General features: G+C 34.0%; 1 protein-coding gene across 8 annotated transcripts in view; it reads right to left on the bottom strand.

Annotated features, from left to right (window-relative positions):
* Positions 1–20524, bottom strand: part of Dmd (dystrophin) — a 2062171-nt gene that overhangs the window by 557407 nt on the left and 1484240 nt on the right. For all 8 annotated transcript variants that reach the window (XM_071606751.1, XM_071606753.1, XM_071606749.1 and 5 more), the window contains 2 exons: positions 20090–20301; positions 1106–1260 (listed from right to left, as the gene is read on the bottom strand). In XM_071606751.1, coding sequence (XP_071462852.1) covers positions 1106–1260; positions 20090–20301 — 367 coding nt within the window. The remainder of the gene's footprint in view (positions 1–1105; positions 1261–20089; positions 20302–20524) is intronic.

A 20524-nucleotide genomic window follows, 5' to 3' on the forward strand; every position in this document is an offset into this window, starting at 1 on the left:
AATTCAGGACTAGAGCTACTCTATTCTCTAGGGTCACCAGCTTAAATCAAGCATCACAGGAGTACTTTACTTTCACACAGTTTCAAGGTTTACTTGGCTTTTTATTTTCATGTATCAACAGTTCATTACTCCTCAGACTTCCTGCTCCTTTGTTTAAAATCTGAGTTTTCCTTTTGGTAGGATTTTCCTTTTTAATAAAGACTACCTAACTGACTTTTCAGTAATTCATGTTTTCTTCTAGAATTTTCCTTTCACCATTGTTGTCCTCATCATTGCTAAGGTGCTATTTTTGCCTACTGTCTGACACAACTCGAAACAAGAGCCCAACTATCCTTCACTTATCATAGTATACACTTTATTATGCAAATGGAGCCATCATTTAGCAAATATTTACTAGCTCCCTATCATGTCACCTGGTTTAGGATCTGGGCATGTGTCAAAAAAGAAAGACAATCTCAGCCCTCATGGAGTTTAGACTAATTTGTAAGACAAACATGAATTATATAATTCATGTTTTTATTTATGATTGGAATAAGTATTAATGCAAGAAAAGCACTAGGGATTAATAAATTAATAAACTAGGACCTAGTTTGAGGAGATAGTGCTCTAAGAGCTGTAAATTTCCATAAACATATAATGAGAAATGAAAATTATGAGTCATATACCCTACACGGATTTTCCCAATGGGGATATGGAGTGAGATACAATAGCGGCATTTTTGACATCAATAACACCATTATGAAGCTCAAAGTGACTTGTCAGATTAAGCATGGGACACACAGCATGTGCCATGATGGGTTAGAAAGGTATTTGTTTGAATAGAGTTCTCAGAGAAGACTGATAAATGACTTTTACAGCTACAGATCAGTATTTTGTTCTTGTTTTCTCTTGATTCTGTCACTACCTTTTTGACTGTGGGCAAATCATTTCATTCTCATCATTATAATAGGAGGCTGAGTCAATTGAGTTGAGTCAGCATCTGCCATATTGGAGCCTCCTAAGCTCCAGTTTAGCAAGATTGGAAAAACAAACCTGTTTTGTCCATTCAGTGTTACCACCCTTTTACTATAGCCAATAATAGTTTTAGAAATAATGTAGTTCTTACCTTTTATGAATATTTGCCCAAGATGCATTGATGTTCTCTGTTATCATGTGTACTTTTCTGGTGTCATCTGAAGAATAATCCCGGAGAAGTTTCAGTGCCAAGTCATTTGCCACATCTATGTTTATCTGCCATTGACGGAGGTCTTTGGCCAACTGCTATAGATGTATATGGGAAATAGAATGAACGTCAGGTTCTTTTTTCTGAAATCTATAGGTGGACTTTCTTCAAATAGCTTCTGAAACCTTAGGTTAGATATGTCTTCAAGATTGTTTTTAACCTACTATATGATTTAGTAAACCATGACAGTATAAGCTAACCTCCTTTTCATGACAAAACTTTTCAAATGCAGCAGCTAGAGCAATAACCAGTTTTAAGTATTTCAATTTAGTACCAATTAATTGGAAATAAAGTGAGCTTAATTGTTTTTATCACAGGAGAGAGCAAAGTATAAAAACAAGTTTCTATATAATCGTTGTGCATGTGACACATAACAAAATTTGAACAGAAAAAAAAATTTCATGCATTTCTCTTCTCTTCATTAACTTGTTGAATTGTTTATGTAATTAGTGCCATCTACTGGTATTCAACTAAACCTGCATACAGGAAATATTGACAAAAGGACAGTGCCATTATTCTAGTAACAAAAATTTTTGAAGGATTATAATATTTAAAAATACTTTACTTTAAAATTAGAACAAAAATCAAAATATAGGAATCATACTAAACAAGATCATCTATTTTTCTCTTTGTTTTTCTTTGACAATTGAGTGTTGTCCAATTAGCCATTTTATTACTGGAAGAACATTTCAAAGAAAGAAGTCAACCAATTAATTATAGGTGTACCTGGAAGCATATCATCTTGAAACTTCTATTAAACACTTTTGCAAGTAGGAGGCTTTTAAACATTGAGATAATATTATATTGTTAAGGTAGTTATATCAAATTCAATATGGTGGATTAAGCTATTGATTCATGGGCAGATAAATAAGAATGAGCAATTTAAAGAACAGAATAAAATGATTTTATAGAAAAGAAAATATTAACTTTCAAGTAATAAAATATAGAGTATTAAATCTGTGAGATACAATTTAACACCAATTAAATTAACAAAAAAAACAAACCCAAAGTCAGAAAGACTGGGAAAATTAGCACATTTATGTACTGTTGCTAGGAACAGTTTCTATTAGGACAATTAGGCAATAGATTCCAAGTGATATACAAGTGCTTAATCCCACTGACCCAATAATCTCACTTTAAAAAACTTATTTTAATAAAAATTTTTTAAAATGATAAATATACTATGAAATAAAGATCTTTGTAAATCAAAATCATAAAAAAACCCAGGTAAATTTAATATTTCAATAGGAGATGTTAAAAGCATATAATACATTAATGCAAGTCCCAATATATAGTATATATGCCCAGTGATCATTATAAAGGGAACACAGTTTTCTTGTGCAAAAAGCAACAAAATTTTTATCCACATTGTGTGTTATAACCTAAAAAATGTAGTCATGAATTGGAAGGAAAACAGAAGCTGAAAAAAACTGCTGTTTCTGAAAAGAGAAATCATTTTTTGTTTTCATAGCTGTTGTCTTGTGTTAGTATGATGTTCATATGATAAGAATCTAACATTGGTACTTTCAGTATAGTTTCAATGGGTTTGATTGGACTTCTATCCCTTAAAAATATGTATTTAATCTGACATTTCTTAGTTAACTAGAACATTTCATTTTAGAATTAAACTAAATGACAATGTTTACTGCATTTTAGACCCAGATTATCAAACCAAGAAACTAAAGTTGAAAGCAAGAAAGAGTTTCTATGGCACAGAGCACAGTTGCTACTACTACAATGCAACTAAAATTTATCTGTGGAAAGACTTCTTTTCCTTCCACACTTACATGAAGCACCATAACTGCTATTTTATTTTTTTTAAGCTTTATTTGTTCTTTTCATATATACATGAGAGTAGAGTGCATTTTGAGTTATTATATATACATGTAGTACAAGCATGTGTAATTTTTGTGGTTGTACATGATGTGGAGTTTCACTGGTGGTGTATATGAGCATAGGAAAGTTATGTTCAATTCATTTTACTCTCTTTCCTTTTCCCATCTCCCCCTTCTCTTCATTCCCTCTTGTCTAATCTAATGAACTCTATTCTTTCCTCCTCCCTTTATTGTGTGTTACACAGCTCCTATTTTCTACTTTTCAGATTCCTGAGTGATTCAAAAGTCCTTCTGAGGTTACATAACCTTCAAAGTCTTGCATTTCCTGAAAATTTCCTTCTGAACAAAATTATGTCTCCTTTCCTTCTCTTCCTCAGAAACCTAAAGTGTAAATAATGTATAGTAAGACAAGGAAGACTGATCAACCCTTATTATCTAGAGGGTGGTATTTGCATTTTAAAAGATAAGCTTTTATCATCTATAGCATAAATATCCACAGAACTGTGACCAATAACCTGTTTACTGTTTCCCAAGGAAACTTCTTTAGAAAAAATTTAGTTAGAGATGGACACAACACTTTTATTTATTTATTTTTATGTGGTGCTGAGGATCAAACCCAGTGCCTCATATGTGCAAGGCAAGCACTCTGCCACAAAGGCACAATCCCAGCCCAGGAAACTTCTTTTTAACAAAGATTTATAGACAGTTGTGACAGTGCACAACTGTAATCCCAGCAATTTGGGAGGCTGAAGCAGGAGCATTACAAGTTCAAGGCTAGGTCCTGCAATTTAATGATAACCTAAGCAATTTAAAAAGACCCTGTCTCAAAATAAAAAATAAAAAGGGCTGGGGATATGGTTCAGTGGTTAAGCATCTCTTTTCAACCTCCAGTACTTTACCTGGTAAAGCATATAAAAATGGCAATAAGTATATAATTAAAATCATTTACTTAAGCAAGTTAAATAATCTTGGATGTCACCCTTCACTCATGAGTTGCTATTTAAGCAGACTAGATAGAAGAGGATACACTCTTTGAATGGTTTCATGGGCATATACATATTTTCAAACACATCAATCTACTTTTATTAAACATGGACTATATTTCTCTGTATGACTTATACTTCAATAAAGCTGTTGAAAATTTTTAAATAGGAGAATGTGACAATGAGTCTTAAATAAGTTTGTAGATCATAAAAATACCTACATGTATGTGTTGCAAGGTACACTAGGATTTTCCAAAACCTCTGAATGAAATAGAAAATTAGCAATGTCATAGTAAAAACACGAAGCTTGATTTCAAACCACAACTTTTTGATACATGCTTGAAAGGCAAAAATGAATGTGCCATGTATTTTTCTCTAAAATTGTACTCACAATAAAAGTTAAAATTTTTATACCAAAAAAATCTTGGCTGAGCACTAATGGTCACTGAATACTGCCCAGTTTTGTGAGGATGTGGGATTAAAAAGAAAATCTCTCACTGACCTTGACTAACATTGAGAGCACTAAGACCCTTATCTAAACACAAAGGTTGTCAACCAAAGCTTTCTTTTTTTCTCTTCTTAAAGACATTCACCAGAACAGACTGGTTTCCCTTCCTTCTAAGGTAATATCCTGACTACTGTGGGTTTTACCCAAGCATCATTCAAGGAACCATGACCTTGACCAGCTTTGCCTACCACTGTGAAATTTACTACTGGGATAACTCCAGACCTCAGAAGGAGTGTAAATTCAAAAATACAATAGACTTCACACACAACCTTTTTTTTTTCTTTCTGAATTCCATTTACAATGGTGTACTCTATGGGGAATTGTTTGTGTTGTGATCATGGTGTGTGAAGAAATTTAAAATACTGTGAGCACTAGCCTATAAAAAAGATGACTTTGTGGGTGTATATGTGTGTGTTTCCTATGAAGAACATAAAATGCTAAATTCCCCAAAGATTGTATTTCTGACCAAGAGAGAAATATTCATATCCATACTTAACTTGATGCAGCTGCAATGTATTTGGTATTTATCCACACTATTTTAGGCCGAAAATAATTGTGGACAATGAGACAACCTTAAGCAATTTCAAGAATTTTGAGGGTTTTTTTCCTATTTTAATGTTTGACTTATCTCACTTTAAAATTTGCAACAATTCTTTTTATGTATATTGACTACATGGGAGAAAAGAAAGGAAAAAGAAAAAAGTAGTTAAAAGTCTGGGCAATCAAATGAACCTATTGGGTTTGAATTCTGGCTTAATAAATTAGTAATCACATGACATGGGAACATTAATTATCTATGCCTTAGTTTCCTCATTTGTTAATTGAGAATATTAATAGACACCTTAAAAGAAGATTATCAAGATTAACTAAGAAAATTCAGGGAAAACACAGAGATGTCTGGCATACTGAAAGAATTAAATAAATATTGGCTATCATTACTACTGTTACCATTGTAACAAGGACTTAACACTATTCAATTGTGCCTGCAAATGTCTGATGGGTAGCTAAAAGCAGGATTAAAGACTTGTCATCTCTGCTTCCATTTTGCATCCATCCTCTTTGTTCCCAGTCACCTTGGATTCCAGGAATAAATTTGGATTACCTATATCTCTTGTGATGACAGAAAGCTACCTGCCAGGTAACAGCAACTTTCTTATCTGGGGTAAGGCTCCACCTGACCAATCTTGAGATAATGATGGACAGACCTCACTTAATCAAGATCACCTGCTTTGGTGACTGTGAAAAACTTCTAGCTGTTCAAATCCCTTAACCCTTCCCCTCATTTCCCCTTCTATAAAACCTCATTGTGAACCCCTCAAAGACTGGGCTAAGAATGTGGGTCCTCTTGTCTTTTTGGCCTAGCTTCACCTTTCATGCTTTTCACCATTATCTTTTCTGCTTGGTTTTTGGGGTGAGTGGCCAGACCTGATTTATTGGATCCCCAGAGTCAGGCCTCTGACCTAGGAATCTAGTAATATTATCACTACTACTTTTAATGATCCAACCTATACTGTAACAGTTGTCCACTTTATGCTTTGAATATAGCCCTTGCTGTTCTGCCACTACAACTATGATGTGAGTCCATACTAAATGCAAAGCAAGTGGCTCATTGTTTACTAGACATTGTCTATAAATACAGCAGATCTAAAAGATTCCCTTTAACTTAGAAGTATGAGCACATACTAATTATTATAAAAGGGAAATTAGTAGAGCAAGTGAATGGGGGATGGAGGAGGGCAGAAAAAGGAAGGTACTGGGGAAGCAGTTTAAGCAAATTACCTTATATGCATGTATGGGTATGGCATAATGAATCCTATTATTATGTATAATTATAATGCCCAATAAAAAATAAAACAAGTGAGTGCATGACCATATAATTACAATTTTAAGGTTGAGTATTATTGCAAGGTTTTCTCATAAAAAGTGTTTTGGGATATTCACCTACAAGTGAAATAAATGTTTGTTCTGGGTGAACTAGCTTTTTAAAAATTTTAATGACTGGCTCAGAAGCTTCATGAAAAGCAGTTAAGAGTAAGAAAAAGGCAACTTCCCAAGAAGCCACCTTTGTCCATCTCCTTGCAGTTTGATCTTAAGGAAGTCATTAACCTCCTGAGTTCCAGTTTTGTCAGATGTAAAACAGTGGGAGGTTACTCTGCCTATGCCTCAGGAGTCAAAATCAAAATCAAATTGCTTGGAAAATTATAAAACAGGATTGTAACATATTTATGGATACTAAGTTCTATGTATTATATTGGATTTCTGTCATTTTGCCTTGGATAATGTGTTTGCATATATGAACTAAGGAAATTTAGCTTTGTGAACTAACAACTAAGAATTTATTAACTCAGATCCATTTTCTGTCCACTCTCTACTCAGTACTGTGGAGGAACAGAATTTCCCAGGATCTCTTGCTAGCTAGCATATTGGATCAGACCAATGAGAGATGCTGGCAAGAGATACTGTAACAGTTGTCTAGTTTATGCTTTGAATATAGCCCTTGCTGCTGTGCCACTACAACTTATTTTTAAAAGGCCATTTTTCTTTCCCCCGCCCTCTCTCCCTGTTCTTCCATAATCTCTCCCCCTTCTTAATCTCAGGGGAAACAAGAGTACCTTTCTTCCCCATCCTAGACAGTTATCTTTCCTTGAGTACACACCTACCATAGGAAAGAAGTAATCCAGACTTTGGGGATGGCACCAGAAGATCTCAGAAAAGACTAGTTCCTAAATTAACAAGTGAATTACAACTCTGGATAGAAAATGAGTGGAATATAGCTTTACAATCACCTCTTTAAAAACTTCCTGTTCTGGGCTGGGGTTGTGGCTCAGTGGTAGAGCATTCACCTAGCAGGTGTGAAGCCCTGGGTTGGATCCTCAGCACCACATAAACTAAATAAATAATTTTTTAAAAAGTTAAAAAAAAAACAACAAACTTCCCGTTCCCCCATGGGCAGAATCACAGCCTCTGGGGCAGGAGTCCCCTGTGTTTCTCCTTTGCTAGCAAAACAATAAAATTTCTTTTTCCTTTTTCTCAAAACCATGTCCTAGTTTTTGGATTGGCATCAGGGCCAAGGACCAAGCTTTTGGTAATAATAGAAGAGCAGGATAAATGGTGAAACTAGAGAATTTCTCCCCTGCTCTCTCCATTTGGGCAGTGTTTCCTTTGTGTCTCCATTTTCCACTGGTCAATCCCTCCCTCTATGATATTTGCTGAGCAGTCTTCACAGTGGTTGAGTTAGCACCAGATAGTTGTGGTTTCTGGGCTTTGATAATACTTGGCCCTCCAGCCCTTGATGTGGTAACAGCTTCCTGAAGCTACTAAATTTAGAATTGCCTCACTATCTCCTGTTATATTTTCTAGCTCCTCCATTACCCATAGAACCAGTCTTCCATATTAAATTCCTTTTGTTTGAAATATCTGGTGTGGTTTCCAAATTGAACTCTGTTGATATGAACTAAAAGAAATCTCATTGGGAATGATCCTACATACAATTACACAGGGGGTAATTTCATATATCTAGCATTGATTTCATGAAATATCAGAATTTACATTTTGCATCCTTTTCTCTAGTTTCAGAGGAAGAGGTGATTCTTTTGCTATTGGAAGTTGATTTCACCATCTGGGCACCCATCTATTCTGGGATCCTCCTCCATGTACTCTCTCTCTCGATGTGTGTTCCAATTTCTTGCCTCTCTGCAGGGCCCTTCTTTACAGCCTTCAAATATGAGTGTCTCCTCTTAAAAAAATAAAAAGAAATCTGGACTCTTATCATTTTCTTTCCTTCCATAGTCACACTCTTCAGAAAGTAAATATTCACTCATTGCCTTAACTTGGTTACATTTCTGCCACTCTAAAATTCATCAAAATCAGGTTTCTTCCATTGCCATTCCACTAAAACTATTCTGATAGAAGTCACTGAAGCCCTTAATTCTTTACCTTCCCCTGTATCCATGATCATTCCTATGTAACTAGGAAGTTCCTCCAACAAAAGACTGAATTTACTTTTCTGCCTTTAACCCTGAGTTTGACCATGTGACTTGCTTTGCCTAATCCTAATGAAAAGTTAATAGAAGCGACACAAGCACAGGCTTGAAATGTGTTTGTGCAATGAGGCTATCCTTTTTGAACTTCCCTTCCCTATAAGACAAACATACCATGTGTAAGCCTGCTCATCCCAAGAGGAGTATGAATGACATGTGAAGCACAGTCACCTCAATCAATTCTGAAGCATGAAGTGCCACTCAACCCAAATTGTAAACTCATGGAAAGGCAACACATCCTTACTCTTGTATGACACTAATATTTTCATTTCATTGCAGCAGTTTTTGTGATTTTTTTATTTGTGCATAATTATACATAATAGTGGGTTTCATTGTGATATATTTGTATATGCACATAACATACTTTGATCAATCTTGTTCCCCAGTACCTCCCTTTCCTTTCCTTGCTCCTTTCCCCTAATCTTCCTCCTCTACTCTAGTGGTCTTCCTTCTGTTATTATTATTTTAATTAGTGCATTATAACTATAAAAGCAGGATTCATTGTGGTATATTCATACATGAACATAGCATAATTTGATAAGTTTCATTCCCGGGTACTTCCCGATGCCCTTCCTTTCACCCTCCTTCTCAATCCTTTTCCCCTCCTCCATTGATCTTCATTATATTTTGTGAGGTCCCTTTTTTATTCTGTTTTTTTTCCTCTAGCTTCCACAGATGAGAGAAGAATTTGACCTTTGATTTTTATTTCACTTAGCACGATGTTGTCCAGTTCCATCCATTTACCAGCAAATGTCATAATTTTATTCTTCTTTATGGTTGAATAAAACTTCATTGTGTGTGTATATATATATAAACACATTTTCTTTTCTTTATCCATTCATCTGTTGATAGACACCTAGGCTGGCTCCATAATTTGGCTACTATGAATTGTGCTTGCAGCATTTTTAAAAATATTTATTTTTTGTAGTTGTAGTTGGACACAATAACTTTATTTAATTTATTTATATATGGTGCTGAGGATCAAACCCAGGGCCTTGCACATGCGAGGCGAGTGCTCTACTGCTGAGCCACACCCCCAGCCCTGCTTGTAGCATTTTTGGTGAGTAAAAATATGTAAAGGATTAAAATTTGCAATGGCCAATGCCTGTGGAACGATTTAGGCTCTCACTTACTTGATTCATTTGCAGCAGCTGGTGCTATTGACTACTGTCATTTCCTTAAAGTTTTTTTCCTTTCTTGGCTTCTTCTCTTTGGATTTCCTCTGTTCTCTTGTATGATTCAAGTTTTTCTTTTTTACCTGTCCCTTAAATATTACTGTTCTCCATGGTTCTGTCCCTGGCTCAGTTTTATATTCCCTCTGATTGTAAATTGATCCTCAGCTGAAGAAGGAGGACTGAAGAAGGAAGCAGGGATCACACCCCTAAAGGAGGTACATCATAATTTTCCCTTATATCCAAATCTTCTACCTTCATTGTTACTACCTTATTTTAGGTCCCCTTCGTCTCTTGTTCATCCTTTTTTTCTTTTCTTTCCTTTTTTCTTTTGGGTACCAGGGATTGAACCCAGGGGGACTTAACAACAGAACCACATCCTCATCCCTTTTTAAAAATATTTTTAATTGTAGTTGGAAACAATACCTTTATTTTATTTCTTTTGCTGAGGATTGAACCCAGCTCCTTGCATGTGTTAAGCAAGCATTCTACCGCTGAACCATAAGCCCAGCCCCTCCTTAGCCCTTTTTACTTTTCCTTGTGAGACATGGTCTCGCTAAGTTGCTGAGGCTGGCTTTGAACTCACGATTCTATTGCCTCAGACCCTTGAGTCGCTGGGATTATAGGCATGTGCCCAAACTTGCTTTCTCATCTCCATACAATTGCTTAATTAGTCTTTTTGTAACACAAATAGAACCTCTGTTGCTCCTCTGTGTAAACTCTTTCATTGTGTGTCTAGTACATAGAAGACAAGAAAGTTCAAATCTCTCTTCAGATCAGAAGGACTTCATTATATATAACTTCCATCTGTGCATCCACTTTAACCTTTTGCTCTCTTTTTGTCATGCAATCTCACAATTGTCCATGTGACAATACAAAATCTCTGGAAGTTAAGGGACTTGTTCAAGATGGCATAGTCATGGGGAGGGAGAGGGAAGTGGTAGGGAGTGATATTGGCCAAATTATATTGCGAACATGTACAAATATGTAACAACAAATTCCATCAATATGAACAAGTGTAATGCACCAATAAAAAAATGTGAAAATAGAAACAAAAGATGCATAGTAAGATAGGCAACATAAAAATGCAGTTCTATGGATTCTCAATTTGGGCTTCAATCTAGTTGGAGATGTATTTTAATATAAAGGAATTTAAGAAAAATAATTTGGTCTTCTATAACTGAATTTTGAAGAATATAAAATACTCTTCTTGATGACCATTGCATGATTGGAAAATTATTGTATACAAATAAGTCATTTCCTAAAAAAGTTAGCAGAAAAAAAATATTTGGTTTATAAAAAAAATCACTAAATAATTTAGCCCTAAGTTTGAATTAATGTTCTTTCTATAAATCTTTACTGGGAAAAGAAACACAAATTTCTTTCTTCCTTCTGTGACTTAAAATGACCTATAAAAAATCTTTATGGATTTATAATAGAAATGTTAAAATATCTGTAAGGAAGCTATTTCAAAAGTAAAACCTCCCACCATTAACTTCAAGACTCATCTATTAAACCCTCAACATTACCAAACAACTCTGTTTCAGAAGGTAACACTCTATAGAGGGGATAGTATTTAAGAAAATGGCCCTCATTTTCCAGCTTACTGGAAATGATTAATCTTTTCAATTGCTTTGAGGACTACATACCAACGTTGTTACTTTTTTGTCCTTTCAACAATGACTACAAGCTGAGAGCAGGCAAGTAAATGTGTTATCGGCCAACCCATTAGAGTTCCATTATTTTCTGTCTTACATGGCTTCATGTAATGAATTTTTATAATTAAACTAATGGCATACAATTTATTTTTCCCCCTCTTTACTTTCAGGCCCCATTTCTCTTCCAGCTTCTTTGGAATAAGTTTTATACAAAAAGAAGGGAGGAGAGTCCTCCAAGTGCTTCATTACCTTAATTTCATTATGACATTTTGGAAAGCATTCCCTTTATCTGGGCTCTCTTTAATTTGCTGACTTTATTAAAAGGCTTAAGCAGTGTTGTAATTAACAAATCATCAAGCTACCCAAGGCATCTAAGAGTAGTCTAGTTGAGAGGGTGTGGAAATGGTTGGGTAAAAATGACTCCAGAGAGAATTGCCAGAGGACAGATCTCCAGAAAGCGGTGGTAAACTGTATTATTGTTTACAAATACCAGTGCCTTTTAATTACAGGGGATTATACATCTGCACTTTAAGAAACAAGAAAAGATTTGTAATCTTAATGACATGAAGATATCCTTTTAAAAGCAACTTTGTTGAATACAGTTCATAAACTATTAAGTTGATCAATTTAAAGTACAAAATTGTGTGGTTTTTAGTATACTCACACAGTTGTACAACCATCAGCACAACCTAATTCTGGGATACTTTCTTCACTCCAGAAAGAAATCCTATGCCATTAACAGTTACTGTTCACCATCCATTGTCCCCTGCTCCCAGTGGTCCTCTGGGACTGATTTATGTCAATTAGCTTTATGTTTTTGAGGTTCAGCCATGTTATAGCATTTAATTTCTTCTCATTGTCAAATATTCCACTGTTGGAAGTACCACATTTTTTATCAGCCAAAAAACATTTGGGTTGGTTCTACATTTTGGCTATTATAAATAATGCTGTCATGGATATTTGAGTGAAGGATTTATATCTATATATTTTCATTTTTCTTAAGTATACACCTGAGAGTAGAATGGTTATGTCATACAATAACTCCATGTGTAATGTTTCTGGAAATTGCTAGTTTTCCAAAGTGTTTTCACAATTTTAAATTCCCACCAATAATGTATGAAGGTTCCAATTATTCTATACCATCAACACTTGTTATTATCTGGCTTCTTGACTTTAGCCATCTTAATGGTTTAAAGTGGTATTTCATTGTGGTTTTATTTGTATTTTCTTTTTGTTGCTGTCCTTAAGGGAAAGCATTCAGACTTTCATTCCCATGTTAGCTATGGATTTTTTGTAGTTGCCCTTTTTTTAGTCTGAGGAACTCCCCTTCTGTATTAGTTCCCTAAGTCGGCCATAATAAAGTGCTACAAACTGAGCGCCTCAAAACAACACAATTTTACAGTCTCAGAGTTTTGAAAGCAAGATCCAAAATCAAGCCTCTGTGCTCCTATTCCAACAGGCCACGTTCCCATTGAACACTGTAGTTTAGTATCCTTCCTTGTTTCTCCCTATCTTCTGGCAGTGACCATCTATCCTTGGTATTTTTCTGGCTTGCAGCTCTCTCACTCCAATCTCTGCCTCTATTATCATATGTTGCTGTCCACATTGAATGACATTCTTCTCTTTTCAAAAATTAGTGTATCTAAAGAGTTGTCTGTCAATTTTGTTGATTTTTTCAAATAACCACATTTTGGTTTTGCCGATTTTCTCTACTGTATTTATTTTCTCTACTTCATTTAACTCTAGTATTTATTATAACCTTCTGATTGCTATAGATTTAATTTTTCTCTTTTTTCTAGTTTCTTAAGGTAAAAGGTTAAGCTATTGATTTGATATCTTTCTTCTTTTTAAATATAGGTACATATAGTTACATGTTTTATTTTAAGCATTGCTTCAGCTACCTCTCATAAATTTTTGAATGTTTTATTTTTATTTATTCTTTCTTGAAGTATTTTTACTTTTGGTTTTCTTCTTTGACCTTTGGCTACTTAAGTATATGTTATATGATTTTATCACATTTGTAAATTCTTTTTCTTTTTTTGATACTGGGGATTGAACCCAGGAGTGCTTAACTACAGTTGCTTAAGGCCTCACTAAATTGCTGAGGCTGAATTTGAACTTTTTATCTTCCTGCCTCAGCCTCCTGAGCCACTGGGATTATAGGTGTGTGCCACTATGCCTGGCTGTAAACTCTTAAATTAACTTATTCTACTGATTTTTAATTTCATTCCACTGTAGTTAGAAAAGTCTACATTATATGATTTTAATGCTTGTGAATGTATTGAGAGGTATGGCATAGAATATTGTATATTTTGGAAAGCATTTCTTGTATAATTGAGAGGTATATGTATTCTGCTATTATTGGGTGGATTGTTGTATAGATAGATGTCTATTAGGTCTTGTAAGTTAATAGGTTTTTCATATTTCCGTTTCCATGTTGATTTGCCTAAATGTTCTATTCATTATTAAAAATGAGAAATGTCCAAATATTTTTATTGAATTGTCTGTTCTCCCTTTAATTCTGTCAGTTCTTGTTTCATGTATTTTCTTAATTCTCTTTTTGTTTCTAAGATTGAATTATCCCTATTGACCTCTCATCAAGTTTGCTGATTATTTCTTCTGTATTCAGCCAGTTCAATCCTGTTTCTGAGACTCCCTAATGAAAATTTCATTCTAGTTGTGATTTTCAACTTCAGAATTTCAATCTGGTTGTTATTTATAAATTCTCTCTCTTTATTTATATTTATTTGTTAACACAAGCATACAGTCTTTGTATCTCCTAGGAATATGTCAGAGCTTATTCATGTCCTCTGTGGACATTTAATTGTTCAGATCTTCATTTAAAGTTTTTTTTTTTTTTCTTCTCAAAACACATGCTTATTTCAACTAGCAGTACAGCCTAAGGAAGGTGCTATGTAAAATAATTGCTACTGATTCATTTGGACAATCTGGCTGTACAACTTTGCCTGGGGAGTTAGCTATACATTAGGACAAATAATGACAAGGTTCTGTGCATAGAATTTTTCTAGGAAGCTGCAAGACAGATCTAATAATGATGATGTTCTAGGGATAAAATAGGCCTTTTTGAGGAACTCCAATCCTGTCTACATTCTCTGGTGGATACAAAGATGCTAATTTTCATAATTTCCATGGATATAAGTCTCCTGACTTTCAAGACTACTATAGAGCTGGGAGAAAATGATGGGGAAAGGCCAAGGTAAAGAATCTCAAACGTTGCTGTTCTTACTGAAGTTTAATAGGTTAGAAATTGTTGGCAGTCCTTTAGTTAATGTCAAGAGTTCAGAAAAGATGATTTTAACAATATTTGCTAGCATTTTCATTGTTGTTGTGGACAAGTGGACTTCCAGAGTGACATATTTTCAGGCATTGAATAAGTTAAACTGTGAAAAACAAACTATGAAAAATATGGTACAATCAAGGCCTAAAGTAATACAAGATATGATGACTTGCCATTAAATATTTATACAATAGAGCAGCACCAGGGGGATACTAGCCCATTACTACTTATGCTCTACCAGTGATGTAGAATGTGCTCTCCTTGTATACCTTGAGAAATTTAATAGCTTCATAGTACTTTTACTCTTTTTTTTGGTGGTGGGGGCCGTTATTGGGGATTGAATTCAGGGTCTTTTAACCACTGAGCTGCATCCCCAGCCCTATTTTGTATTTTATTTAGAGACAGAGTCTCAATGAGTTGCTTAGCGCCTCACTTTTACTGAGGCTGGCTTTGAATTCGCCATCCTCCTACTTCAATCTCACAAGCTGCTGGAATTACAGGCATGTGCCACCATGTCTGGCCTTAGTATTTTTAAAAAACAATTGTACTTGTAAATGGACAGAATTCCTTTATTTTATTTTTATGTGGTGCTAAGGATCAAACCCAGTACCTCACACATACCAGGCAAGCACTCTGCCACTGAGCTACAGCCCCCCGGCCATAGTACTTATACTCTTAAAGTATGTTTTAGCTTATTGATTTTTTTCTCTTTAATCATGTTGAAGCTTTAGGGGAAAGCAAAAGGGAATTTAAAAACGCATGAAGAAATGATAGGTCCTAGCAAGATTTCTGATGTTTGCTATTATTGTACAAGAAATCCAAACCTCAAACTACTAATGTGGGTCAACTTGCTGATTTAATTTTGTGTAAGTGTAAAAAAAATAAACAAAATCTACAAAACAATAATTAAGCTTCCACAATTGTACCTGTCTTTAAGGCAGATAGGATATCATATAATACCATCAATCCCTCCACAAATAATTAAAAATTCAAGGCTTTACTTCCATTTTTGAAAAAAAATTCCCCCTGATTACTTTCTTTTCTAGTAAAATAATTTGAGATCCTCAAATAGCCAACATACTATATATAACAGTTCTAGTTTGAAAATTAATTATTTGATTACAATATATCTAAGTTCTGATTCCCTAAAAAATGTCTTCAAAACAGAGATTTTTCAGCCTTGGAAATGTTTATTTAATAATTTGAAAATTATTGGATTTCTTGCTTCAAATAGTTTTAAGTATTATATAGCCAAATCGGCTAGGCTCAAACAAGACTTCACTTCTCTATTGAATTCATGTACTCTTAGTTCAGCCAAGCAGAAAACAGTTAATGCTGTCATGTTTGAAAAGCTTTTATGCTGAATTTGACACAAAAGCAATCACAAAGCAGACAAAAAAGGAATTTCTCTTTCAAAAGCTGAAAGGAGAAAAATAAATGAAAACTCTGAGCCTGGGCAAATCTCTCTTGACACTGGAAACGAAAGTTTAAAATTATGATGAAGAAATAATTTTTCCAAAGAATTCATTGCCAAGTTTGGACCAATCTTAATATCCTAGGGAATGGGTTGTGAACTCAACCAAGATTCTGCCAAATTAAATAAATCCCATGATGACCACTGCTGGCAGTTTTAGGAATCAATGGCATACTATTTTTGCCTCTTATCAAAGTTCTAAATGGCACTATCTCTCATGGGACTTTGTCATGGCCTGTTGGCAGGCATTTTGATTAGGAGGGAAATCTTGTATGTTTTGCCCTAACATCTGTCTTTCTATCTCAAAAGAACATTATTGTATCAGGTCTGTAGAGGAGATCAGATGAAGACTTGTGGTTGACAAAATTAAGTATTTTCTAATTCATGTTTTTTTTTTTTTTAACTTAAGGATTATATGGCAAAGAAATAAATGATAAATATGGACTTTTCTTAAGAACCTACACATTACTAATTGACACAATGGGCCATCTGCATTCTGTTAGGTAAATTAGGACTCTCCTGTTGCAGTTTCTTTCTATCCTGTCTGTGGTTTTAAGATAGGTTTTTCCCACATGCCATCTCAGATTTGATTTCTATTATGCGAATGGATTATTATCGTTCCTATTTCTTCTCTACTATTTTTTCTTACCATATGAAGAGTTTTTCAAAATGTCAAACTAGTAAGGAAATAAAGATGCGACTTAATGCTATAAAATTAAAAATATTATTAAAAGTTATGTAGCAATTTTGATAAAATTTATGCCATAATGCTGAACTTACAAATCAAAATTAAACATTTTACCTACGTTATTAGGAAAATTAAAATATATGTAGATAAGAACTAGAAGAGATTATATATAAAGATTAGCAATTATGGATAATTAATACATCAGGATTCTTGGTGATTTTTTAAGGTTCAGGTATGGCGATTAGTCTAGATTATAAAAGGGTGTAACAATGCTGGTGGTTGTCTTTGAAACTATTTCATTTTTGCTCATTAGTGACAGGGTAGTCATCAGTGATAATTCTTAAGGGAGGATATCTGCTGCAATCACAGCTCTCCAACTCTGATGAAGCCCACAGTCTCTCTTGCCAGTCTCAGGCACACAGGCTCAAAGAGAATTTATGAGGTAGAAAATCCTGGTCAAATTCCCCAATTTCACATCATGTCTGTTTTTACTTTCTTCCTTAAATAAAATTGTAAGTGATAATCCTGCTAATATCACTCAGTAGTGAAAATATATCAAACATAAAGACCAGAGCTTATTTTGTTTGCCCCCAAAATTAAATTCTAAGAAGAATTTAAAAATACCAGTTTCATTTAAAATAGAGCAATTGGGTCTTTCATGGTAGAAAATAATACAAAAACTTTCCCCTGCCTGTTTTCTCTACCTGCTGGCTTATGTAAGTAATACAATATGATCTTATCTGTCAATTAATAATTACAATTGTCTTTCCTTCAGGCCCTCATGGTGTTTTCTCAATTTGTTTTAGCCACACAGACAATAGGTGGAAGAGGAAATCTGTGAGATCATCTACAAGAGTAACTGCTATGTATTCACATCATAGCTGCATTACTGAACCTTTCTAGCCTTGTTTTCTTATTTTCAAACACGAAGAAGAATACTTTCATAAGGGGATTTTGAAAAGATGAAATAAACCAATATATGTGAAGTGACTAGCATAGTTTTTCACAGATACCACTCACTCACTAAAAGTAAGTATTAACATTAGGAATAATTTTATTATTAGCATATGTCATTCAGGGAATGAATGGGAAGATCACAGCTTTTGTTATCTTTATCTATCTTATGAACTTACATTGAATGTACAACAATATATATCCTTAAATTCCTAAGTACAGAACACAAAATATCCATTTCTATAGAGAATGGTTGAGCCCTTTTTATAATGAAGTTTCAGATAGAACATTCTAGAGCATTTTGTTTTAAATTTCAAAAGTTTGACAAGGATAGTAATTGTAATACAATACTGTTTTTGTTTTATGTATTTATTTAAAACATTTACATGGTTGAGAGTAAGATCCTTTTGTTTTCTTTCACATTTCCTTTTGCCATTTTTGGTCTTATTGGAAGCCACTTACTCTTCTGAGAGCTATTAAACCCTAATCATCTTTGCCATAACTTTAAGATTCCCTTAGGTTAAGATTATTTCTCATTTGCCAATATCCAGGCTCCTCTATCCCTAATCAAATCTATCACTATATGCCTTTCATCTTTCCTTTCCCTCATCTATCTCTTACAGGCCAAATTTGTTTTCCTGCTAATTCTTTCTCATCCATTACCACTTTAGTCTATGATTTGCTAAATTCATAGTATCCTGAATTTATGGAGAATACCTTCTCGGTAAGACCAGATCCTTAGAGAATAACCACATGGATTTTGTTTCACATAGTCAGACAAGGAAATAGGAAAATGATCATTAGAAATGACTAATGCAATCTATGCTTATTCATATTAGTGAAAATAAGTATCTCATGAGAGAAAGAATTTTAGTCTACATAGATTTTGCTTCCAACAGAGCTAATGTTAAGACTTAAAATCCTATGTGGCCTTTTAATATTCTTATTGTATAAATGAAAATCTTGTTCTCATAGCAGCTTAGATCCTTTGACAAAGTGGCTATGATACAGATTGGCTAAAAGCTCATCAATTACTCTTTCTGAAAATAAGTTGGAAACATAGTCTTGTCAATGAGATATGGTAGAATTTTCAAGCTCAGCTAAAAGCCCCGTGGATTGATTAACTATATTCTCTCTTCTTCTCCTCTAGTGGCCTTGGGCAGCCATATATTTAATATGATAGTTTCCAAAATTTAGAAAAGCTTATCCCCAAGTGACCATTTGGACAGAGCTCCTAAAAAGGGCTTTTTAGCTTCCATTGGGCTATGACATAATCAAGGAATGAATCTTATTATTCTTTATTGTATTTAGCTGTTGTCATTTCAGTGTTTATTTCTTATTCTAGCTTAGCATAATTTAACTTAATTTAGAAACAAAAACCTCTTAATCCAATAAAAATTATATTGTTTTCTTCTAAGATGGTATAATTAATATAAGATTCAGATATCTGTTTAGCAAAAGGCCTTTTTTAAACAGATACAAAAATCTGTAAAGGGTTTTGAAACAAGTACTCAGTCTGATCAACCTCCTATCATGCTTAAAATGGTAGGGGATTTCTGCTTAAAATTCCTTTACAGGTATTCATTCTCTAGCATTTAAGGTATTTTCTACTGATCTACAAATGCCACATTTGAAAGATTCAAATGCATGCAAAGCATTATCCATGGTGTTTTATAAAATATAATTGTTAGATAAATTTTACTTCTTTCCCTTTTTCATATCCTAAGCAGTTCTAAACTATTAAGTAGATATATATCTGGTAAAGTTTGGGAGGAAACAAGGAAAAAGTGAAGGAAAAGAAAGAAGGGAAGAATGATTTGGGCTTGAGGTCAGAGAATGGGAAGAAAAAATCAGAGTACGCCTTATTCCTGCCTTGTGCTATAGCCACTTCTCCATTTAGGCCCTCAAATAAGGTAAGGAGTAGATTTGTTATTTGTTTTTTTAGGAAGGAGTTAAACCCAAATAGCTGACTTCATGCTACTAACTAAGTGTGGTATGTACATCAATTTTGAAGTGATCTTAAAATATAGTTCAATATAAAAACCATCCCACTCTACCCAGATAAAATAAAATCAATTTAAGATTGATATTAGCCATCAATTTTCCACTTATCTCTATTCTGACTCAAAAGTTACTTCAATTTAAATGTAATTTTCCTTTAATAAATTTATATTAAAAATCATTAATATTTAATCCATGGCATAATTTTACTCAGTTTACCAGTATTTTGTTTTGAGAATAAATCTTTGATACTAACCTTCGTCTCAGTGATTTTCTTTTGGATTGTATCCATTATATAAGGACCCTCCTTCCATGATTCAAGTTTGGCTCTGGCCTGTCCTAAGACCTGCTCAGCTTCTTCCTTAGCTTCCAGCCATTGTGTTGAATCCTTTAACATTTCATTCAATTGTTGCCTCCGATTCTGAAGGTGTTCCTGTACTTCATCCCACTGATTCTGAATTCTTTCAACTGTAATGAAAGGAAAAATGAACACTGATGAATAATAGTCTGGAGAAGACATTTTCAATTTAACATCCAAACATTATCTCATGTTTATATTGCTCATTGAAAAACATTGTTCATTGCATTAACACTAGGACAATAGATAAGATTCCTTACTTTTTTCACATGCTAAACATGATTTCTGTTAAATTATCTTCCTGAAGAAGACCTAGAACACATATATGTGTGT

This window comes from Marmota flaviventris, chromosome X (assembly GCF_047511675.1).
Source record: "Marmota flaviventris isolate mMarFla1 chromosome X, mMarFla1.hap1, whole genome shotgun sequence".
NCBI lineage: Eukaryota > Metazoa > Chordata > Mammalia > Rodentia > Sciuridae > Marmota > Marmota flaviventris.